Source organism: Eulemur rufifrons, chromosome 2 (genome assembly GCF_041146395.1).
Source record: "Eulemur rufifrons isolate Redbay chromosome 2, OSU_ERuf_1, whole genome shotgun sequence".
Lineage (NCBI taxonomy): Eukaryota > Metazoa > Chordata > Mammalia > Primates > Lemuridae > Eulemur > Eulemur rufifrons.
In genome coordinates this window covers 87124194-87142359 of record NC_090984.1, presented here as the reverse complement: position 1 = coordinate 87142359, position 18166 = coordinate 87124194, and the positions used below count along the sequence as shown (strand labels likewise).

Sequence of the window (18166 nt, the reverse complement as noted above, 5' to 3'; positions counted from 1 at the left end):
TGCTGGGCCGTATAGACTAGTACTGTATAAGAATAGCATTCTTAGTACATTAACCTGAGGAATTAGATGTTATTCTGTATCTTAATGTGCTTCAATGAAACTTAAGACCTTGTTTAAAGAATTTTGTTTCTGATTTTAATTGTGAGCTAGTTTATTCTTTATTTTTTTCTCTAAGTACTAACATAATTACAGTTTTCTGCAGTTAAAACTTTAGAAATTGTAGAAGAAAGGGACATATTCTTAATAAATAACAATTTCAGCCTAATGTCTAATAGGAGAATTGTCCTGTGCTTTTGTAAATGGCAGTGTTACTCTTAGAGAGATTATCTCAGAAGCTTCCTGCGGGGTTTTTTTTTTTTTCCTTGACTTTTTCCAACTCCATTGCTATTCTTCAGTGTCTTCATTTTTGGAGAAGTTATTTCTAAAGTTTCCATAATGAGGAAGTCCATCTCAACAACATTATTGTGACACTGTCTTCAACAATGGGAAATAGAAAATTAGAGGAAAGTCCACATGGGCAAAAACAAAAGAGGGTGAACAGAGAGTAGACCTCTCAGTACGCTGTTTTGTGTACCATGTGATGAATGGCATTAAAGCATACTTGAGGTCAATCTGCTGCTATTGCCATTTCTGGACTAGTTCATTGCTTCACAGTTTCTTCTCCTATGAGTTTGTGACAGTTTTCAAAACCATAATCTTGTTTGTAATGTTCTACTCTAGTTTTATATAACCCTGTATAGCTGCTGTTTGCATCCTAAGTACTCTTCCAAGGTTTATGAAATGGTGGTTTAGCATAAGTCATTAAAGTCACATTGTAAAAATATATATTCCTTAGTATTATTACTACACCTAAAATATATATTAATCTTTTTCTCCCCCCTTTCCATGAAAAGAACCACCAATCTTTCCAGCAAGTTGATGGAGTTTAATTTAGGTACTGATAAACAGACTTTCTTGTCTAAGCTTATCAAATCCATTTTCATTTCCTATTTGGAGAACTATATTGAGGTGGAGACTGGATATTTGAAAAGCAGAAGTGCTATGATCCTTCAGCGCTATTATGATTCAAAAAACCATCAGAAGAGATCTATTGGCACAGGAGGGTAAGTATTTTTCTTAAATATTATAGTTAAAACTGAAAATATTAAGAACCTTATTATATTTGGGCAAACTTACCAAATATTGACTGTCATTAGAATTGTCTATGAGGAATTCATTTAACCCAGGTTATTGATCAAATCTTGCTCTTAAACCACATGCTAAAATGATCTAACATAACATGATTAAAATGTAAAGCAGATATTTGTCAATTAAAAAATAAACTAATTTTAAAAACTGTAAAGCAGAATACCAGTAATATAAAGAGTTCTATAGTTTTTTTCCTAGTTGAAGTAAATTATTACAGGTTATTGACTAGGAAGCATATCATTTTTTGTTATTATTGCAAGTGTGAAAAAAATAGCAAGTAGTTCACACTTTAGGTACCTCGAACTGATGAGTCTTTTCAATGACTTCGGCATAAAACTATTAAATTAATACCTTAAAGCCTACAATTATTCATGTACTGGAAGAAAATGACTTGCTATAAGAATTGCTGGCATCTCAGTTACCAGAGCTTAACTCCCTAGAACCTGGTTGATGCAAGGAGGAGGTAGAATGACTTCTGTGGAGCCATACCATCAGAGTCCAAAGTCTACACACATCACATACACACCCAAAGCAGTTTCTTGTTTTCCAGTTTGTTGTGAATTGAATAATGATCAGAAGTTATTATTAGGAGTAAGAGGTAATATCTGAAAGGTAGTAGCAAGAAAGGGAAGAGAAAAACAAAAGAGCAATCGTGAGAATTTTAAAAAAATGAGTTGCCAGTAGTCAGGAGCTATGTATTCTAGCAGAAAAAAAATCTAACCTTCTGACGATACCCCATACGATAAGTGTTCCAGGTGACCATCATTAAGAAAAGCTAAATTATGTTTAATATATTTTGTTTAATATAGTAAAAGAAATGTGCGATATGATTAAATACATTTAAATATTAATTAACATTTTAAAGTTTTAGTTTTAAACAGGACTATTTAGCTATTTGAAATATTTACTTATTTGGAATAGCTTACTTCCTGAGGAAACCCAATGAGTTTTTGGCTGTTGAGTCAGAATTGTAAAGCTGAAAGGGACTTTAGAAATCATAAGTCCAAATCTATTCATTTGTCAAATGAAAATCTTCTGTTTAGAGATCAAGGCTTGCTTCACTTCACAAAAGTAGTTATTGAAATTTGAATTTAGTTTTCTTGGCTATTGGTTTAATTTTGTTGTTGATATATACTAAGTTTGAGAGTACTTGAAGTTGAAATCTGTGTAAAGTGTTCTTTTTTCATTTGTCTGTATGATGTACTAGTATTCAAGATTTGAAAGAGAGAATTAGACAACGCACCAACTTACCACTGGGGCCAAGTATTGATACTCATGGGGAAACTTTTCTATCCCAAGAAGTGGTGGTTAATCTTTTACAAGAAACCAAACAAGCCTTTGAAAGATGCCATAGGGTAAGAGTGATTGTAAATTTATTCTGTTTATACAGTTGTCCCTTGGTGTCTGTGGGGATTTGGTTCCAGGACCCACCTGTGGATACCAAAATTCCCGGATGCTCAAATCTCTTACATAAAATGTGTAGTGTTTGCATAGAATCTACGCACATCCTCCTGTATACTTTAAATCATCTCTAGATTACGTATAATACCTAGCATGATGTATATGCTGTGTAAATAGTTATAACTGTATTGTGTAGGGAATAATGACAAGAAAAAAAGTCTGTACATGTTCAGCACGGATGGAACTATCCTTTTCATTTTCAAATATTTTTGATCTGCATTTGATTGAATCTATGGATGCAGAACCAACAGATACAGAGAGTTGACTATATATAGTTGTGTATTTTAAGTTTTATCTTGTTTATATTAAGATATAAATCTAGCTGGTTAAGAACAAATGTTTTTTATAATAAAAAATTTTTGTGATTAAAATTTATTCTTAATATTCTGTTATATGTGAGATTTTTGTTGGAGAACAGAATTATTTAAGTTGAACAGATCACATTTTCTTTTTTTTTTTTTTTTTTTTGAGACAGAGTCTCACTCTGTTGCCCGGGCTAGAGTGAGTGCCGTGGCGTCAGCCTAGCTCACAGCAACCTCAAACTCCTGAGCTCAAGCGATCCTCCTGTCTCAGCCTCCCGGTAGCTGGGACTACAGGCATGCACCACCATGCCCGGCTAATTTTTTCTATATATATTTTTAGCTGTCCATATAATTTCTTTCTATTTTTAGTAGAGATGGGGTCTCGCTCTTGCTCAGGCTGGTCTCGAACTCCTGAGCTCAAACGATCCGCCCACCTCGGCCTCCCAGAGTGCTAGGATTACAGGTGTGAGCCACCGCGCCCGGCCCACATTTTCTTCTGTAAGACTAAATGAAGATATGAAAGGGAAAGTTAGACCTTTCTCACAAACAGATGGAGCTTTAGGGAAAGAACAGTGTTTTAAGAACATAGACGTCACAAGGAAAGAATGAAAATTTAGAATTTCTCTTCTTCTACACACTTTTTTTTCCTTTTTTTTTTTTTTTTTGAAACACGCTTTAAACAAAGTATACAGATAAGTTACAGCCTGTGAGAAAGTATTTGTAACCAATACTACTAGCAAAAGATTATCTGAAACAGATAATAGGAGCTGATAATTTTAGAGCACATACTGTGTTCCAGGCATTATTCTAAGTACTTTAAGTATATACATCAACTCATTTAATCATTATAACAACCCTGTGAGGTTGTTATTCTTGTTTTACAGATGAAGAACTGAGATCCTAAGCTTTTAAGTAGTGGAAGTAAGAGTTGAAGCAGTCTTCATTTTTTATTTATGTTGATGTATATAATCTGTTTATATTGAGGGACAGTATATCAATATAAATTATATATACAAATATAAATCAATGGAAGACAAAGACTGCATATAAGCAATTTATAAAAAAGGAAATGTAAATTATCAATGCAATATTAAATCTCACCAATAGAGAAATGAAACTTAGAAATACCATGTCATTTTCATTGGATTGGCATAAATTAAGAAGTCTGATGAGACTAAGTGCTGGTAATGAAGTAGAGCAATAGGGATTCTCACATACTGCCAATGGAATTGAACACTGGTACAGTTACTTTGAAGAGTAATTTGGCAGTTTCTTAAAGAAGCTCATATGTTCACATAATATCTAACATCATATAGTATTACAGTGAAAATTTAGAAGCAAACTCAATGTCTGTCAAAAAGAGAATTGATAAACTGATATTGTTCATACACTAGAAAACTACAATAATTTAAATGAGTAGAGTTACATGTATCAACATGAATAAATTTCAAAAATACTTAGTAGCGATATGACTAGAACTTACAGTATTTCTTTTTAAGAAACTGCCAAACTAATAGAGTATGTAGTGATTATCTCATTATGGATTTATTTTTCATTTTCCTAAGGAAATGATGATTGATGTTGAGCCAAGTGCTTATTTGACATCCATAAATACTTTTTGGTGAGGTATTTGTTCGGATCTTTCATGCGTTTTTTTAGTTAGGTTGTCTGTTTTCTTATTTGAGAATTTTATATTCTGGTTACAATTTATTTATCAAATATGTGATTTGCAAATGTTTTCTTTCAGTCTGTGGCTTGTCTTTTGGGGTAGAGAGACTGAAGAAGGGTGAAGGTTGGGGTAGTTATTAAGAAGACCAAGAATGGAATTGAGTGATACTAAACCAGTATTTATAATCAGTGGGGATTTAAAGTTGGTTATAGAATTCTTCATCAACTCCCAACTTTATACATCAGCTAACAAGTGTTAACCCTGAGAGGGTACATGAATGGAGGCTACAAATAGAGCTTTGACAAAGGGAGAAATCAATTTATAAATAATACATACAGAAAGCAGTTAGAACAAGTCATGAGTAGTTTTCTAAATTTTTCAGAGGGATTTCATTTTCTTAGCATAACTAACTAATAATTCTTATACTAAATAATTTAGAAGCAGCAGCACCAAAATGAACATCGTGAGCTCACCATGTGCCAAATACTGTGCTAAAAAAACTTTATATTTGTTTTCTTATTTTATTCTCACCTCAAGAGAATAAAATACTCTCAAGGCTAGAATCAAGTACTGTTAATATTATTCCCATCTTACAAATGGAGAAATTGAGATTTGGTGGGGTTAAATAACATCTCAAAGGTTCATTCAACCAGGAAATGATGAAATTGATTTGAGCCTGTCATATTTTATAGTGCATCTGTTATTAATTTCCCCATCTTCACTCCTCAATAAAATAGAAAATTCTTTTCGTTCTGAGTTTTAATAGAATAGCCCTTGTTCAATCAATGGCTGTCAAACCTCTTTGACTTGCAATAAGAAATGCATTTTACGTAGTAGCCCAGTGTGCAAATTATATGTGTATGTGCGTGTATGTATTTTATGAAAGTATACTTGGATTTCACTAATGGATTGCAATCGAAGTTTGAGAAATACCGTTGCAAGTCAGGAGAATTCTAGAAAAATGTGGAGTATTACAAGTGTGTGTGTGTGTGTTGGGAGTGAGTGGGATATGAGTTATTTTGATACCTGAAAAATACTATGTCTTATACAAAACTGATTGCTAAAAAAAGTTGGCTTTTTAAAAAGACCATTGACTTGAGGAATGATTGTTTGTTTGCTTGTTTTTAAAGCTCTCTGATCCTTCTGATTTACCAAGGAATGCCTTTAGAATTTTTACCATTCTTGTGGAATTTTTATGTATTGAGCATATTGATTATGCTTTGGAAACAGGACTTGCTGGTAAGTATATGTGTGTTACACTTGTGTTAAATTCCTTTCATCCTGCTTGGTTAAACTATACGCGTAATGTTGTTTATTTTATATATAATCACCTTTGCATGTCAAATTCGGATCTGGGCAAAGAATTTTGAGCTTCTATCATGAAAAGATTTGCCAGATGCTGAAAGCTGTACAAAATGGTTCTCTTATATTGTTTATATCCAGCATAGTAAAGTAATAAGCTATATAAGTCACTACAATATGTGCCACAATATAGGCACAACATATTACAATGCTATGAGTTACAAAATGTCAAGGAACAGAAGTGAAGGTGAAAACAATTGGTTGGGGAATTGAGTATTGTAAGGTTTAGAAAGGAAAATATTAAAAAATAAGTCTGGAAAGGAATAGATTCATATTAAAATTTTTCTTTTGCTTTTGGTCCTTTGGGCTTACTACATAGTATTAGTAGTGTAATAATGACCTGCGTTCTGGTCTTATTAATCCAGTTGCCCACTTGATCTCTCCACTTGATCAGTAGGCATCTCAAATTTAACATATCCAAAATGAAACTCTTTATCTTCTTTCTAAACCTGTTCCTCTCTATTCTTCCCCATGCCATTAAAAGGCATTATCAAAATGTACAATTATTATATGTCAATTAAAAAAAATGACATTACTATTTACTAGTTGTTCAAACAAGCTTCACCCAAACCCAGGAGTTACCTTAATTCTTCCTTTTCATCAACCCTAACAGCCAACCCATTGACAAATCCTGTCAGTATATTAATACTTCCAACCATAACTCAAATTCATCTACTTTTCTCTATCTCCATAGATGCCATGCTAGTTTAAACAACATCTTATCTGTCTACTTATAACTGGTTTCCCTGTATTACTGGCTTTGTGTAATGGCCAGTTTAATTATCATTTTCTGTTTAAGAACCTTTAGTGGCTTCCTATTACTCTTAGAGGGAAACCAACAACAAACTCTTTAGAAAAGCATGGTTTTTGATCTAGCCTCTTATATATTCTTCCTGACTGATATTTCATTTCCCCTCACTGCTTGAGTCACTCTGACTTTTGTTCTTTTTCCTCACTTAGGCTATTTGCAATTAATTTTCCCCATCCCTCAAATCCTCTTGCCTTAGCTCTTCTCATGGCTGGCTTTTCAACTAACTGATCTCAACTAAGATGTCACCTTCTCAGAGAGGCCCTTCCTGGTTATCCTAACCAAAGTAGTCCTCCTCTTGCAGCCCAGTTGCTCACTATCTCATCATTGAATTAACTTTTTTTATAGCAGTTATCACAATGACATTTTCATCTATTAATGTCTGCCTCCACTCACCAGAAATCATTCATTTAACACATACTTATTAAGTAGAGTTTACATTCTTATGGAAAAGATAGATAAATGCTTAGGCAGTGCAATGAAAAAAAGTAAAACTAGGTAAGGGATAGAGAATAGTATTGGGGAGTTAGGATAGAAGATTCAAGGACAGAAGGCTTTTTTTTTTTGAAAGGATTGTCAGAGAAGGCTTCTCTGAGGAGACATGAACCAGAGAGCTGAATGAAGTGAAAGAGTAAATTGAGTGTTTGGAGAGAGAGTGTAGAAACAATAGCATGTAAGCTCTCTTAGGGGTAGGAATTTTGTCTGTTTTATTCATTGTTGTACTCTAGCATCTAGAAAGTACATAGTAGATAGAATTTTTGTGGACTATATATAACATTCCATAATGTTTCTAATATTGAACCAAAATTAGCCATAATTCAGTCATTTTGGCTTAACTGTAGTTTTTCTTACCCATTTTTTTCACACTGTTGCTCTTATGACATAGACAAGCATTTTTTAAAACTTAATTACAGCAAACCCTTGATATCAAGTATTTAATGTTTGCCATTTGCAAATGACTTAATATGGCAATTTGTATTGGTAATACCTCAAAGATGTGAAGATAAAGAAGATAATAAAAAAGTACATGAATTTATATCTGTGTGATATGAAGGATTTATAATTTAGCTAGTATGGAAATCTAGCATCTCCAGGCACTATTCTCAATTTGGAAAGATTTAGGAAATTTCCTTGTAGGATAGAAAGATTCCTCATATTCATAAGTATTTTCCAAGCAGCTATTTTTTTGTTTTATTTGAGACAGAGTCTCACTCTGTTGCCCAGGCTAGAGTGCCGTGGCGTCAGCCTCGCTCACTGCAACCTCAAATTCCTGGGCTCAAGCAATCCTCCTGCCTCAGCCTCCCAAGTAGCTGGGACTACAGGCATGTGCCGCCATACCCGTCTAATTTTTCTATGTATGTTTTTAGTTGTCTATATAATTTCTTTCTATTTTTAGTAGAGACGGGGTCTTGCCCTTGCTCAGGCTGGTCTTGAACTCCTTGAGCTCAAACGATCCACCCATCTGGGCCTCCCAGAGTCCTAGGATTACAGACATGAGCCACCGTGCCCTGCCAATCCGAACAGCTATTTAGTTATTATTCACTGCTGTTATTTCTAATGATTTTATAAAATTCTGTCATGCACATATAAAGTTAGTACACTCTGTTATTAGACATCTTACATCTTTTTAATTTTTTGGTAATATAAATAATGCTGCATTGAATATTGTAGAGCTTAAAATTATTTTTCTTATTTTGATTAATTTTCTTTGGATAAAATCCCAGAGTGAAAGTGTGAGATAGATTTTTATATATAAAATTTAAAATTGTTGATATATAATTTTTTTATTTTTTCATTTCAATATAAACTATTTTCCTAAAAGTTTTCTTTCTCCACCAGTTTATGCTGCTGCTGGCCTGTATGTGTGTACTAGTTTTTCTGTAATCATTGAGTATTCCACAAAAACTTTAATAGTTTAGTGGTTAAAAACATATATCAATATTGCCTTAATTTTCATGTTTTTCATTAATAGCAAAGGTTAGTATTTTTTACATGTATAAATTCTTTTCTCTTGTAACTTTAATTTTCTTATCAATTGGTAATTTTGTCTTTTGTGGGAAAAAAAATTACCTTTGTTTTGCATGTTTAAGACTTTGAAAAAAAATCATCATCCTAACAGTGGTCCCCAACCTTTTTGGCACCAGGGACAGGTCTCATGGAAGACAATTTTTCCATGGACTGGGGTGGGGCTGGTGGTGATGTGAGCAGTGGGGAGCAGCAGCTATAAAAACACTTCCTGGCCGCTCATCACCCTCTCCCCCTTCCTAAGTTTCAGGGAAGACAGTTTTTCACACGGGGTGGCTGGGGTTGGGGGGGGTGGGGGTTGCAGGTATGGGAAGAGGGGGGACATGGAGCTCTGTGGCTCAGTCCCTAATAGGCTGCGGACCAGTGGGGTTGGGGACCTCGGCTATAAAGGACTCTAGATGTTAAGCCTGTGTTTTCTCATTAGCTATCAATATTTTTCTTAGTCTCTTACATCTTTTAATTTTTGCTAGAAACATAAACATCTAGAGCTAAAGGAGACCTTAGAGGTCTTCTGTTATTCTTTACAAAAAAAAGGAAACTGAAATCCAGAGATTTCACCTGACATTTTGGGGTCAGAATGTGGAGTGTCTTGATTACCATACTGAAAATCAGGAATTTGTTCTGTAGAGGGTAAGGAGATTTTGAGAATTTTTGAGGAAATAATGGAGAGCACTAGTAGTGGTGAATGAAATGTGTAAGTTTAGGCACATTGCTGTGACAGTGGTGTATAGGATAAAATACAAGGAAGACCAATAAGAAAATTATTTTCACTTTGAGAGGCAGAGGCAGGAGTATTACTTGAGGCTAGAAGTTCAAGACCAGTCTGGGCAATATAGCAAGAAATTGTCTCTACAAAAAATAAAAAAAAATTAGCACAGTGGTGCGAGCCTGTAATCCTAGCTACTCGGGAGGTTGAGGCAGGAGAATCACTTGAGCCCAGGAGTTCCAGGCTGCAGTGAGCTATGATCACGCCACCACACGCCTGGGCAGCAGAGTGGGGCTCCATCTCTGGGGGGGGGGGGGAGGAAAGAAAATTATTTTAAGTATTATCAGAGATGAGAGGCCTGGTTATAAGAAAAATGTTGAACTGTATTCCTGTCTCATGTGAATCCTTGGGCACCAGAGAGTTGGGAAAGGGAAGAAGGTAGAGCCCAAGATGATTTGTTGATCTGTTTTTTGATTTATTTGAGCAAATCATGAAGGCTAAGTAGATGGTGAAAATTTAAGCACCAAAATAACTTAGGGTGAGTGTTATTAATAATAAGCTTAAGCTTGTTTATATATTTCCTCTTCTGTCCATAAAAATCATTGCTGATTTGTTAAAACAGAAGTTACTTTTATTTATGTGTATATAGAACCACATTCTTTTTTTCTACAGCCAAGATGAATTTCTTCAAGGGTAATTCTAACATATATATGTTTTCCAATTTTAGGAATTCCTTCTTCAGATTCTAGGAATGCAAATCTCTATTTTTTGGATGTTGTGCAACAGGCCAATACTATTTTTCATCTTTTTGACAAGCAGTTTAATGATCACCTTATGCCACTAATAAGGTTAGTCAAATTTTCTGATTTTCATTGACATTTTAATGAATATTAAAATATTCTACATATATGTTTATTAAATTTTAAAAGTAGGACATGTTCATAAAAATGTCTAACAGGATAGATGATATGAAATAAAACATAAAAGTCCTTATGAAATAAAATGTAAAAGTCCTTTGCTTCATCCCTGCTCTCCTGTTTTCTTTTTCTACTATGTTACTAATTTTGGTATATTTGAAAAGAGTTAATGTGTCATAAACCTAGAACTGAAATCTGATGGAAAGAAGACCTCCAGCTTAGTGGAATTTGACATCCTTCAAAAAATCCAACAGACACAGTCCACTTGTATTCAGTTGTTGTAATATAAAGACTTACAAAAAAATTTATGAGATCAATAGGACAGATTTTGGTGAAGCATTAAGTAAGGTTCAGCTTATATCTTTGTATCAATTTATGTGAACTTTTTAAAGCATTTGAGAAATAAGATAGTGTATATGTGAACATGCTTTGCAAAATTGTCTTTTAAGCACTATTATTAAAGAGGAAAAATATTCATATAAAATTTTTGGCATTTTGTTACAAATATCGATATGCCAAGACTAGTCCAGAAACAGTCTCAGAGATCACTTATGATTCTTTGGAAGGGAATTTATTTTTAAAGAACTGTTAGGCCACATAGCAGAGAATTCACACAATTCTTAGGATTACACATTCCTTGATATTTTTGACATTTTTGGTAGCATTCAGAAGACAAATGTGATTGTCAAGTTTTTTAAACTTAAGAAAGCTAAATACAACTGGATTGGCTGTTAGCCTCCAAATTGTAATAGTATGATTTACCGTGTTCTTAATGCTCTAGTGATACCCTATGACTTTTCTTATTACCATACTAGATACTTATTTATAAAGCAAACCAAATAATTCCAAAATTTCAAAATCACATTCTTAGGAAATGTCTCTTCAAGGATCACAGTAACAAATTTAAATTGTCCTCTTTCTTCCCTTTTAATTGGTTAATTGTTTCTAGTGTGACTATTATAATACATTAGGCATAGTGAATGCTGAATAATTCCTTCTTATGTGCTCCTTGGATTTGTGAACAAATTAAAATAATATGTGTGTGTATGTATTTATAAAGGTACATAATGTAATATGCATGTGAAAAGTTTTAGAAATTATAAGGCTACTAATGTGATTTTTTTCCCCCTTTAAATATATAATAGCTCTTCTCCGAAGTTATCTGAATGCCTTCAGAAGAAAAAAGAAATAATTGAACAAATGGAGATGAAATTGGATACTGGCATTGATAGGCAAGTTGCTGGTTTTATTTTTTTCTCTTACAATTCCTAAATTGGAAAAACACTATATCATAGCAGCGTGAAAATGATTTTTAAAGAAAAGAAATCTATCTTAATTCCACCATTTTGATTTGATTTTTTGATTTTAATTTTGCATATTGCCTTCATCCTTATTAGAATGTTATTTTTGTTGGATCCTGAGAGTTTTTTTATTTCAGACTATCTCAGCTTTTGACGTGCTTTCCTCACTAAGCTTAATCATTGATTTACAGTGAAGGTCGGTTGCCACAGACCTTCAATTTATAAAAAACACGATATCTACAAAGCACAATAAAGCAAAAACACAGTAAAACCAGATATGTCTATATATCCAGAAGTGGGGTTCTGGATCATATAGTAGTTATATTTTTAATTTTTTCAGGAATCTCTACTGTTTTCCATAATGACTGTACCAATTTACATTCCTACCAACAGTGTACAAGTACTCTCTTTTCTTCACATTCTCACCAACACTTGTTATCTCTTGCCTTTTTTGAAAATAGCCATCCTAATAGGTGTGAAGTGCTATTTCATTTCCCTGATGACTAGTGCTGTTGAACACCTTTTCATATACCTGTTGGCCATTTGTATAATATGTCATCCTTTCAGAAACATCTATGCAGGTCCTTTGCCCTTTTTAAAATTGGGTTATCTGTTTTTTTGCTATTGAATTGCTTGAGTTCCTTATATGTTTTGGATATTAACCCCCTGTGGGATGTATGGTTTGCAAATATTTTCTCCTATTCCATAGATTGTCTCTTCACTTTATTGGTTGTTTTCATTACTGTGCAGAAACTCTCTAGTTTGATACAATCTCACTTTTGTATAGTTTTGCTTTTATTGCTTGTGCTTTTGGGGTCATATCCAAAAAAATCTTTGCCAACACCAATGTCAAGAAGCATTTTTTTGCTGGGCATGGTAGCTGACGCCTGTAATCCTAGCACTTTGGGAGGCTGAGGCCAGAGGATCTCTTGAGGCCAGCAGTTGGAGACCAGCCTAAGCAACATAGTGAGACTTCATCTCTACAAAAGTATGAAAAAATTAGCTGGCATAGTGGTACATGCCTGTAGTCCCAGCTACTTGAGAGACCAAGGCAGAAGGATCACCTGAGCCCAGGAGTTTGTGGTTGCAGTAAGCTATGATGACACAGCTACACTCTAGCCTGGGTGATAGAATGAGACTTTGTCTCAAAAAAAAAAAAAGAAAGAAAAAAAATGTTTTCCTATGTTTTCTTCTAGTAGTTTTACAGTTCTAGGTCTTATATTAAAATCTCTAATCTGAGTTGATTTTTTTGTGAAAGGGTGAAATTGCATTTTTATGTGTGAATATGTCCAGTTTTCCCAGCTCCATTTATTGAAGAGACTGTCCTTTCCCTGTATTGTGTCCTTGGTACCCTTGCTGAAGATGAGTTGACCATAAATGCATGGATTTATTTCTGGGTTCTGAATTCTGTTCATTGGTCTGTTTGTCTTTTATGCCAGTACCATACTGTTTTAATTACTATGGCCCTGTAATATATTTTGAAACCAATAAGTATGATGTTTCCACATGTTTTGTTGTTTTTGTTGTTCTTACTCAAGATTACTTTGGCTATTTAGGGTCTTTTGTGGTTCCACTTGAATTTCAGGTTTGTTTTTTCTATTTCTGTGAAAAATGCTATTGGACTTTTGATAGGGAATGCATTGAATCTGCAGATCACTTTGTGTACCATGGACATGTTAACAATATTAATTCTTCCAATCTACAAATATGGGATGTGTTTCCATTTATTTATGTCTTCTTTAATTTCTTTCAGCAATGTTTTATAGTTTTCAGTATGTAAGTCTTTTAGTTTTTTGGGAGGCTGAGGCAGGAGGATTTCTTGAGGCCAAGCATAGCTTGGGCAACATAGCAGGACCCTGTCTCTACAAAAAATTAAAAAAAATTAGCCAGGCATGGTGGCGTGTGCCTGTAGTCCCAGCTACTTGGGAGGCTGAGGCAGGAGGATTACTTTAGGCTATGAGTTAGAGGCCGCAGTGAACTATGACCACACCACTGTACACCTGCCTGGGCAACAGAGCTAAAAGAAAGAAACAAAAAAGAGGAAGCCCTTATGTTTCTCTATAGCACAGTCAAGCTGTTGGAGAAACTGGATGGTATCATAAGTGTGAAACATCTTACAGAAGAGTATGGTGTTAGAATGACCACTATATATGACCTAAAGAAACAGAAGGAAAAACTATTGAAGTTCTGTGCTGAAAGTGATAAACAGAAGTTAATGAAAAATAGAAAAATACTACATAAGGCTAAAAATGAAGGTCTGAATCATGTACCGAAAGAATGGATTCATCAGCATTGCAGTGAACACATGCCATTTAATGGTATGCTGATCATGAAACAAAGATGTATCCTGGATGGACTGAAAATTGAAGGGAACTGTGGATATTCAACAGGCTAGTTGCATTTTAAATATTTGTGGTGAAAAAGCATCTGTTGATCATGAAGCAGTGGAGAAATTCATTGACAAGTTTGCCAAGGTCATCACTGATGAAAATCTGATGCCAGAACAAGTCTATAATGCTGATGAAACATCACTGTTTTGGCATTATTGCTCCAGAAGGACCCTGACAGACTACAGCTGATGAGGCAGCCCCTTAGGAATTAAGGATGCCAAGGACAGCATAACTATACTGGGATGTACTAATGTAGCAGGCATGCATAAGTGTAAACTTGCTGTGTTAGGCAAAATCTTGCATCCACACAATTTTCAAGGAGTGAATTTCTTGCCAGTCCATTATTATGCTAACAAAAATGCATGCATTATCAGCAACATTTTTTCTGATTGGTTTCATAAACATTTTGTACTAGTGGCTTGCTTTTACTGCAGGGAAGATGGACTGGATGACAACTGCAAGATTTGTCATTTGACAGCAGTTCTGCTCATCCTCCAGGTGAAATTCTCATTAAAAGTAATGTTTGTACTTTTTCTCAAATGTAGCTTCATTAATTCAGCTTCATGACCAGGATCTTCTTAGATCAATGAAGAATAATTATAAAAACACTTTCTTGTGCAGCATGCTAGCAGCAGCATGCTAGCAGCAGTGATTAGAGGTATGGGTGTGGAAGGTTTTCAAAAGGAGTTTATTTAGCATGAAGGATGCCTTATGTGCTGTTGCCAACGCTTGGAACACAATGACTAAAGACATAGTTGTGCATGCCTGGCCTATGACTATGTTCAGTGATGATGATGAACAAAGCAATGACTTCGAAGGATTCTTTCTGTATGTGAAGTGAGGAAAAAATGTCTGACCTGTTTACATATGCAAAAAATATACCTTCAGAGTCCATCAGTAAGCTGAACAAAGTGGAAATTGAAGAGGTTTAACATCAATATTGAGAGTCCAGTTATTCATTCATTGATTGATAATGAAATAGCCAAAATGGTTCTGAATCAAGGTGACTGTGTGATAATAGCGATGATTAAGATGATGTTGCCAGCACTGCCAGAAAAGTGCCTATGGACGACATGGACAAGAAAACGTGCTATAGGCTTAGTAAAGGATTAGGGCAGCATGCATTCATACCAAAACAAAGAATCATGTCAGTTTGTAAAAATTAAAGTGAGACTTCTAAGATAAAAACTCTTGTTAATGTGACAGATGACTGGAGGAAACATTTAAAAAGCCATTCAGCAGAATGCCTCCTCATCCCTAGAGGACCTACTTCCTGGTCCCTCAATTGCTTTGGATGTTTCTTTTCACCTAAAAAAAGAAAAAAAAAAAATACAGTGCACAGTAACCTTTTAATCAAAATACAGCATCATAGGTGGAGACTGAAAGCCTGCCATTTGTTGTTGCTGCTGTTTAATAGCCAATACAAGTATTATGGTGTTGCCACTGTGCTTAGTTACACTGAACACATTATTTTTTCACTGTACTAATGGCATGTCATATTTTTTACTGTTAAGTATTTACATGTGAATAAATGTAAAAAAATGATTGTTCTCCGGTATCATATAAATTCAGAGTCAGGCATGATGGTGATGCCAAACAACCACAGATTGTCCACATGGGTGGCTGAGATAGTGACACCTTTGCTTTCTGATGCTTCCGTTTCATGCACAAAATTATGAAAAATGCATAAAATTACCTTCAGGCTTTGTGTATAAGGTATATATGAAATATAAATGAATTTTATATTTAGATTTGGGTCCCATCCCCAAGATATCTCATTATGTATATGCAAATATTCCAAAATCTGAAAAATCCAAAAATCCAAAACATTTCTAATTCCAAGTATTTCAGATAAGGGGTACTCAACTTGTGTATTGTTTTGCCTTTGAAGATCCTTAGTTGTTAAGGAAATGAATTAGTAACAGGCTTCTAAGATTTTTAAGATTTTCTTAAATAAAGTATTGTTCAAAGAATCTGCCCTCTGTTTTGAGCAGGAAGATGATAAAATCAAGAGCTCTTTGATATTAAGACCTAGGACTGACTTTTTCTAAAATTTAGAATTTACCAATAGCAAAATAGTTTTATAGTGTCATGAAATTAAATAATTTTAGTTTAATTTAGCACAAGTAATATAAAAGTAAATGTATAATAAATTAAATGGATAAAATATATTGTGTTCTTAATTCTCTAGGACATTAAATTGTATGATTGGACAAATGAAGCATATCTTGGCTGCAGAACAAAAGAAAACAGATTTTAAGCCAGAAGATGAAAACAATGTTTTAATTCAATATACTAATGTGAGTAATATGATTCAGTTTGCTAAAAGAATATCTGTTTTGTTAATACTTTGTTAACATTTTCATTGGTGTATCTAACTACGCCCTAAGTTTTTTTTTATACTTAGAGATTAATGAGAAACTCTATTTTCTCTTTAGCTAAGCTAATATACATTTCTACATAATAAGTGTAGAAAAACTCTTACAGGCCTGTGTAAAAGTCTGTGCTTATGTACGAAAACAAGTGGAGAAGATTAAAAACTCCATGGATGGGAAGAATGTAGACACAGTTTTAATGGAACTTGGAGTACGTTTTCATCGACTTATTTATGAGCATCTTCAACAATATTCCTACAGTTGTATGGGTGGCATGTTAGCAATTTGTGATGTAGCTGAATATAGAAAATGTGCCAAAGACTTCAAGGTATGTATACATAAATATCAAACTTGTAAATAGGCTCAGGAACATAAGTCAGCCTGTTAAAAATCTATATTTACTTATATGTAATAACTAGTGAAAAGTTTGTAACTTTTGTTGATATTGTATGAGAGAGATCTAACACATCTTTACCTGAAAAAGTGTTGTTCCAATCATGTTTTCAATATTAACACATTTTGCCTCATGTTTTATTTTCAGTTCCACAGTCCTGGCATTATTGATATCCATGGCTAGTGCTGTATATGTCACACATTAGGAAAAATAATACTCTTTCTTCATGTATGTCTCTCTGAAATCATTTTTTCCTAAGGTTTAAATTATTTAAGAAAAGTCCTATATTAATGATAACTAGTTCTGGTCCACCGAAGTATAAAATGATTGTTACTATTGAAGGAAATTGATATAAAACCTTTTTAAAAGATTATAGAGTTTATGTAACTACTGAAATCTTTGAGTTTTAACCCTTTAGGTGCTTTAAAAAATTTCTAATATATAGAACTCCTCCCGTACCAATAAGTCCTGACTGACTGTATGTGAGAAGTTACAAACTATTGTAAAACTGGAAATTATTTTGTTTCAATGTTATTTTTTTCCTTCTCTCAATTCAGATTCCATTGGTATTACATCTTTTTGATACTCTGCATGCACTTTGCAATCTTCTGGTAGTTGCCCCAGACAATTTAAAGCAAGTCTGCTCAGGAGAACAACTTGCTAATCTGGACAAGAACATACTTCACTCCTTCGTACAACTTCGTGCTGACTATAGATCTGCCCGCCTTGCTCGACACTTCAGCTGAGGTTGAATTTACAAAGGGAATGTGTTGTACTTCAGCAGGCCTTGGTTGATAGAAAGCACAGGAGACTTCTTATGACACAGCCAACATTTTATGGAAAAAATGACTGGAAGAAAACAGCAGCCATAGTTACCTTTGAGGTTTTATTTGATGTTTGGACACCACTAGCTATATTTTGCTTTTCCCCCCTAAGTTGAATTTTAATTCCATTCTTGAACTTACAAATTTCAAATTCTGTAAAACTACATGTGACTGTTTTCATTCTGGAAAATGTTGGTATCGGAAGGCAAATGAAATATTACCAGTATTCTGGTTCTTATTCTTTAACATATTCCATTTGGAAATTTTACCTTTCTGTTTTGCATTAATAATAGGTGAAATACAGCAAAACCAAGTTTATTGTTCACCAATTCTTAATGTCCTTTTTAGCACTGGTAATTGTTAATCAAGTTATTTTAAGTTTTCCTGAAGAATTTTTGCCTCTTTCAAAAGATAACAGCATAACTTCTGCAGTTGGTTGATTGG

At 34.0% G+C, this 18166-nt stretch overlaps 1 protein-coding gene across 1 annotated transcript in view; it reads left to right on the top strand.

The window, feature by feature from the left end:
- Positions 1–17922, top strand: part of EXOC5 (exocyst complex component 5) — a 58469-nt gene extending 40547 nt beyond the window's left edge. The window contains exons 11-18 of the mRNA XM_069464976.1: positions 894–1103; positions 2396–2543; positions 5751–5859; positions 10249–10369; positions 11584–11670; positions 16321–16429; positions 16617–16832; positions 17456–17922. Coding sequence (XP_069321077.1) covers positions 894–1103; positions 2396–2543; positions 5751–5859; positions 10249–10369; positions 11584–11670; positions 16321–16429; positions 16617–16832; positions 17456–17644 — 1189 coding nt within the window. The 3' untranslated portion in view covers positions 17645–17922. The remainder of the gene's footprint in view (positions 1–893; positions 1104–2395; positions 2544–5750; positions 5860–10248; positions 10370–11583; positions 11671–16320; positions 16430–16616; positions 16833–17455) is intronic.
- Positions 17923–18166: the final 244 nt, after the last annotated feature.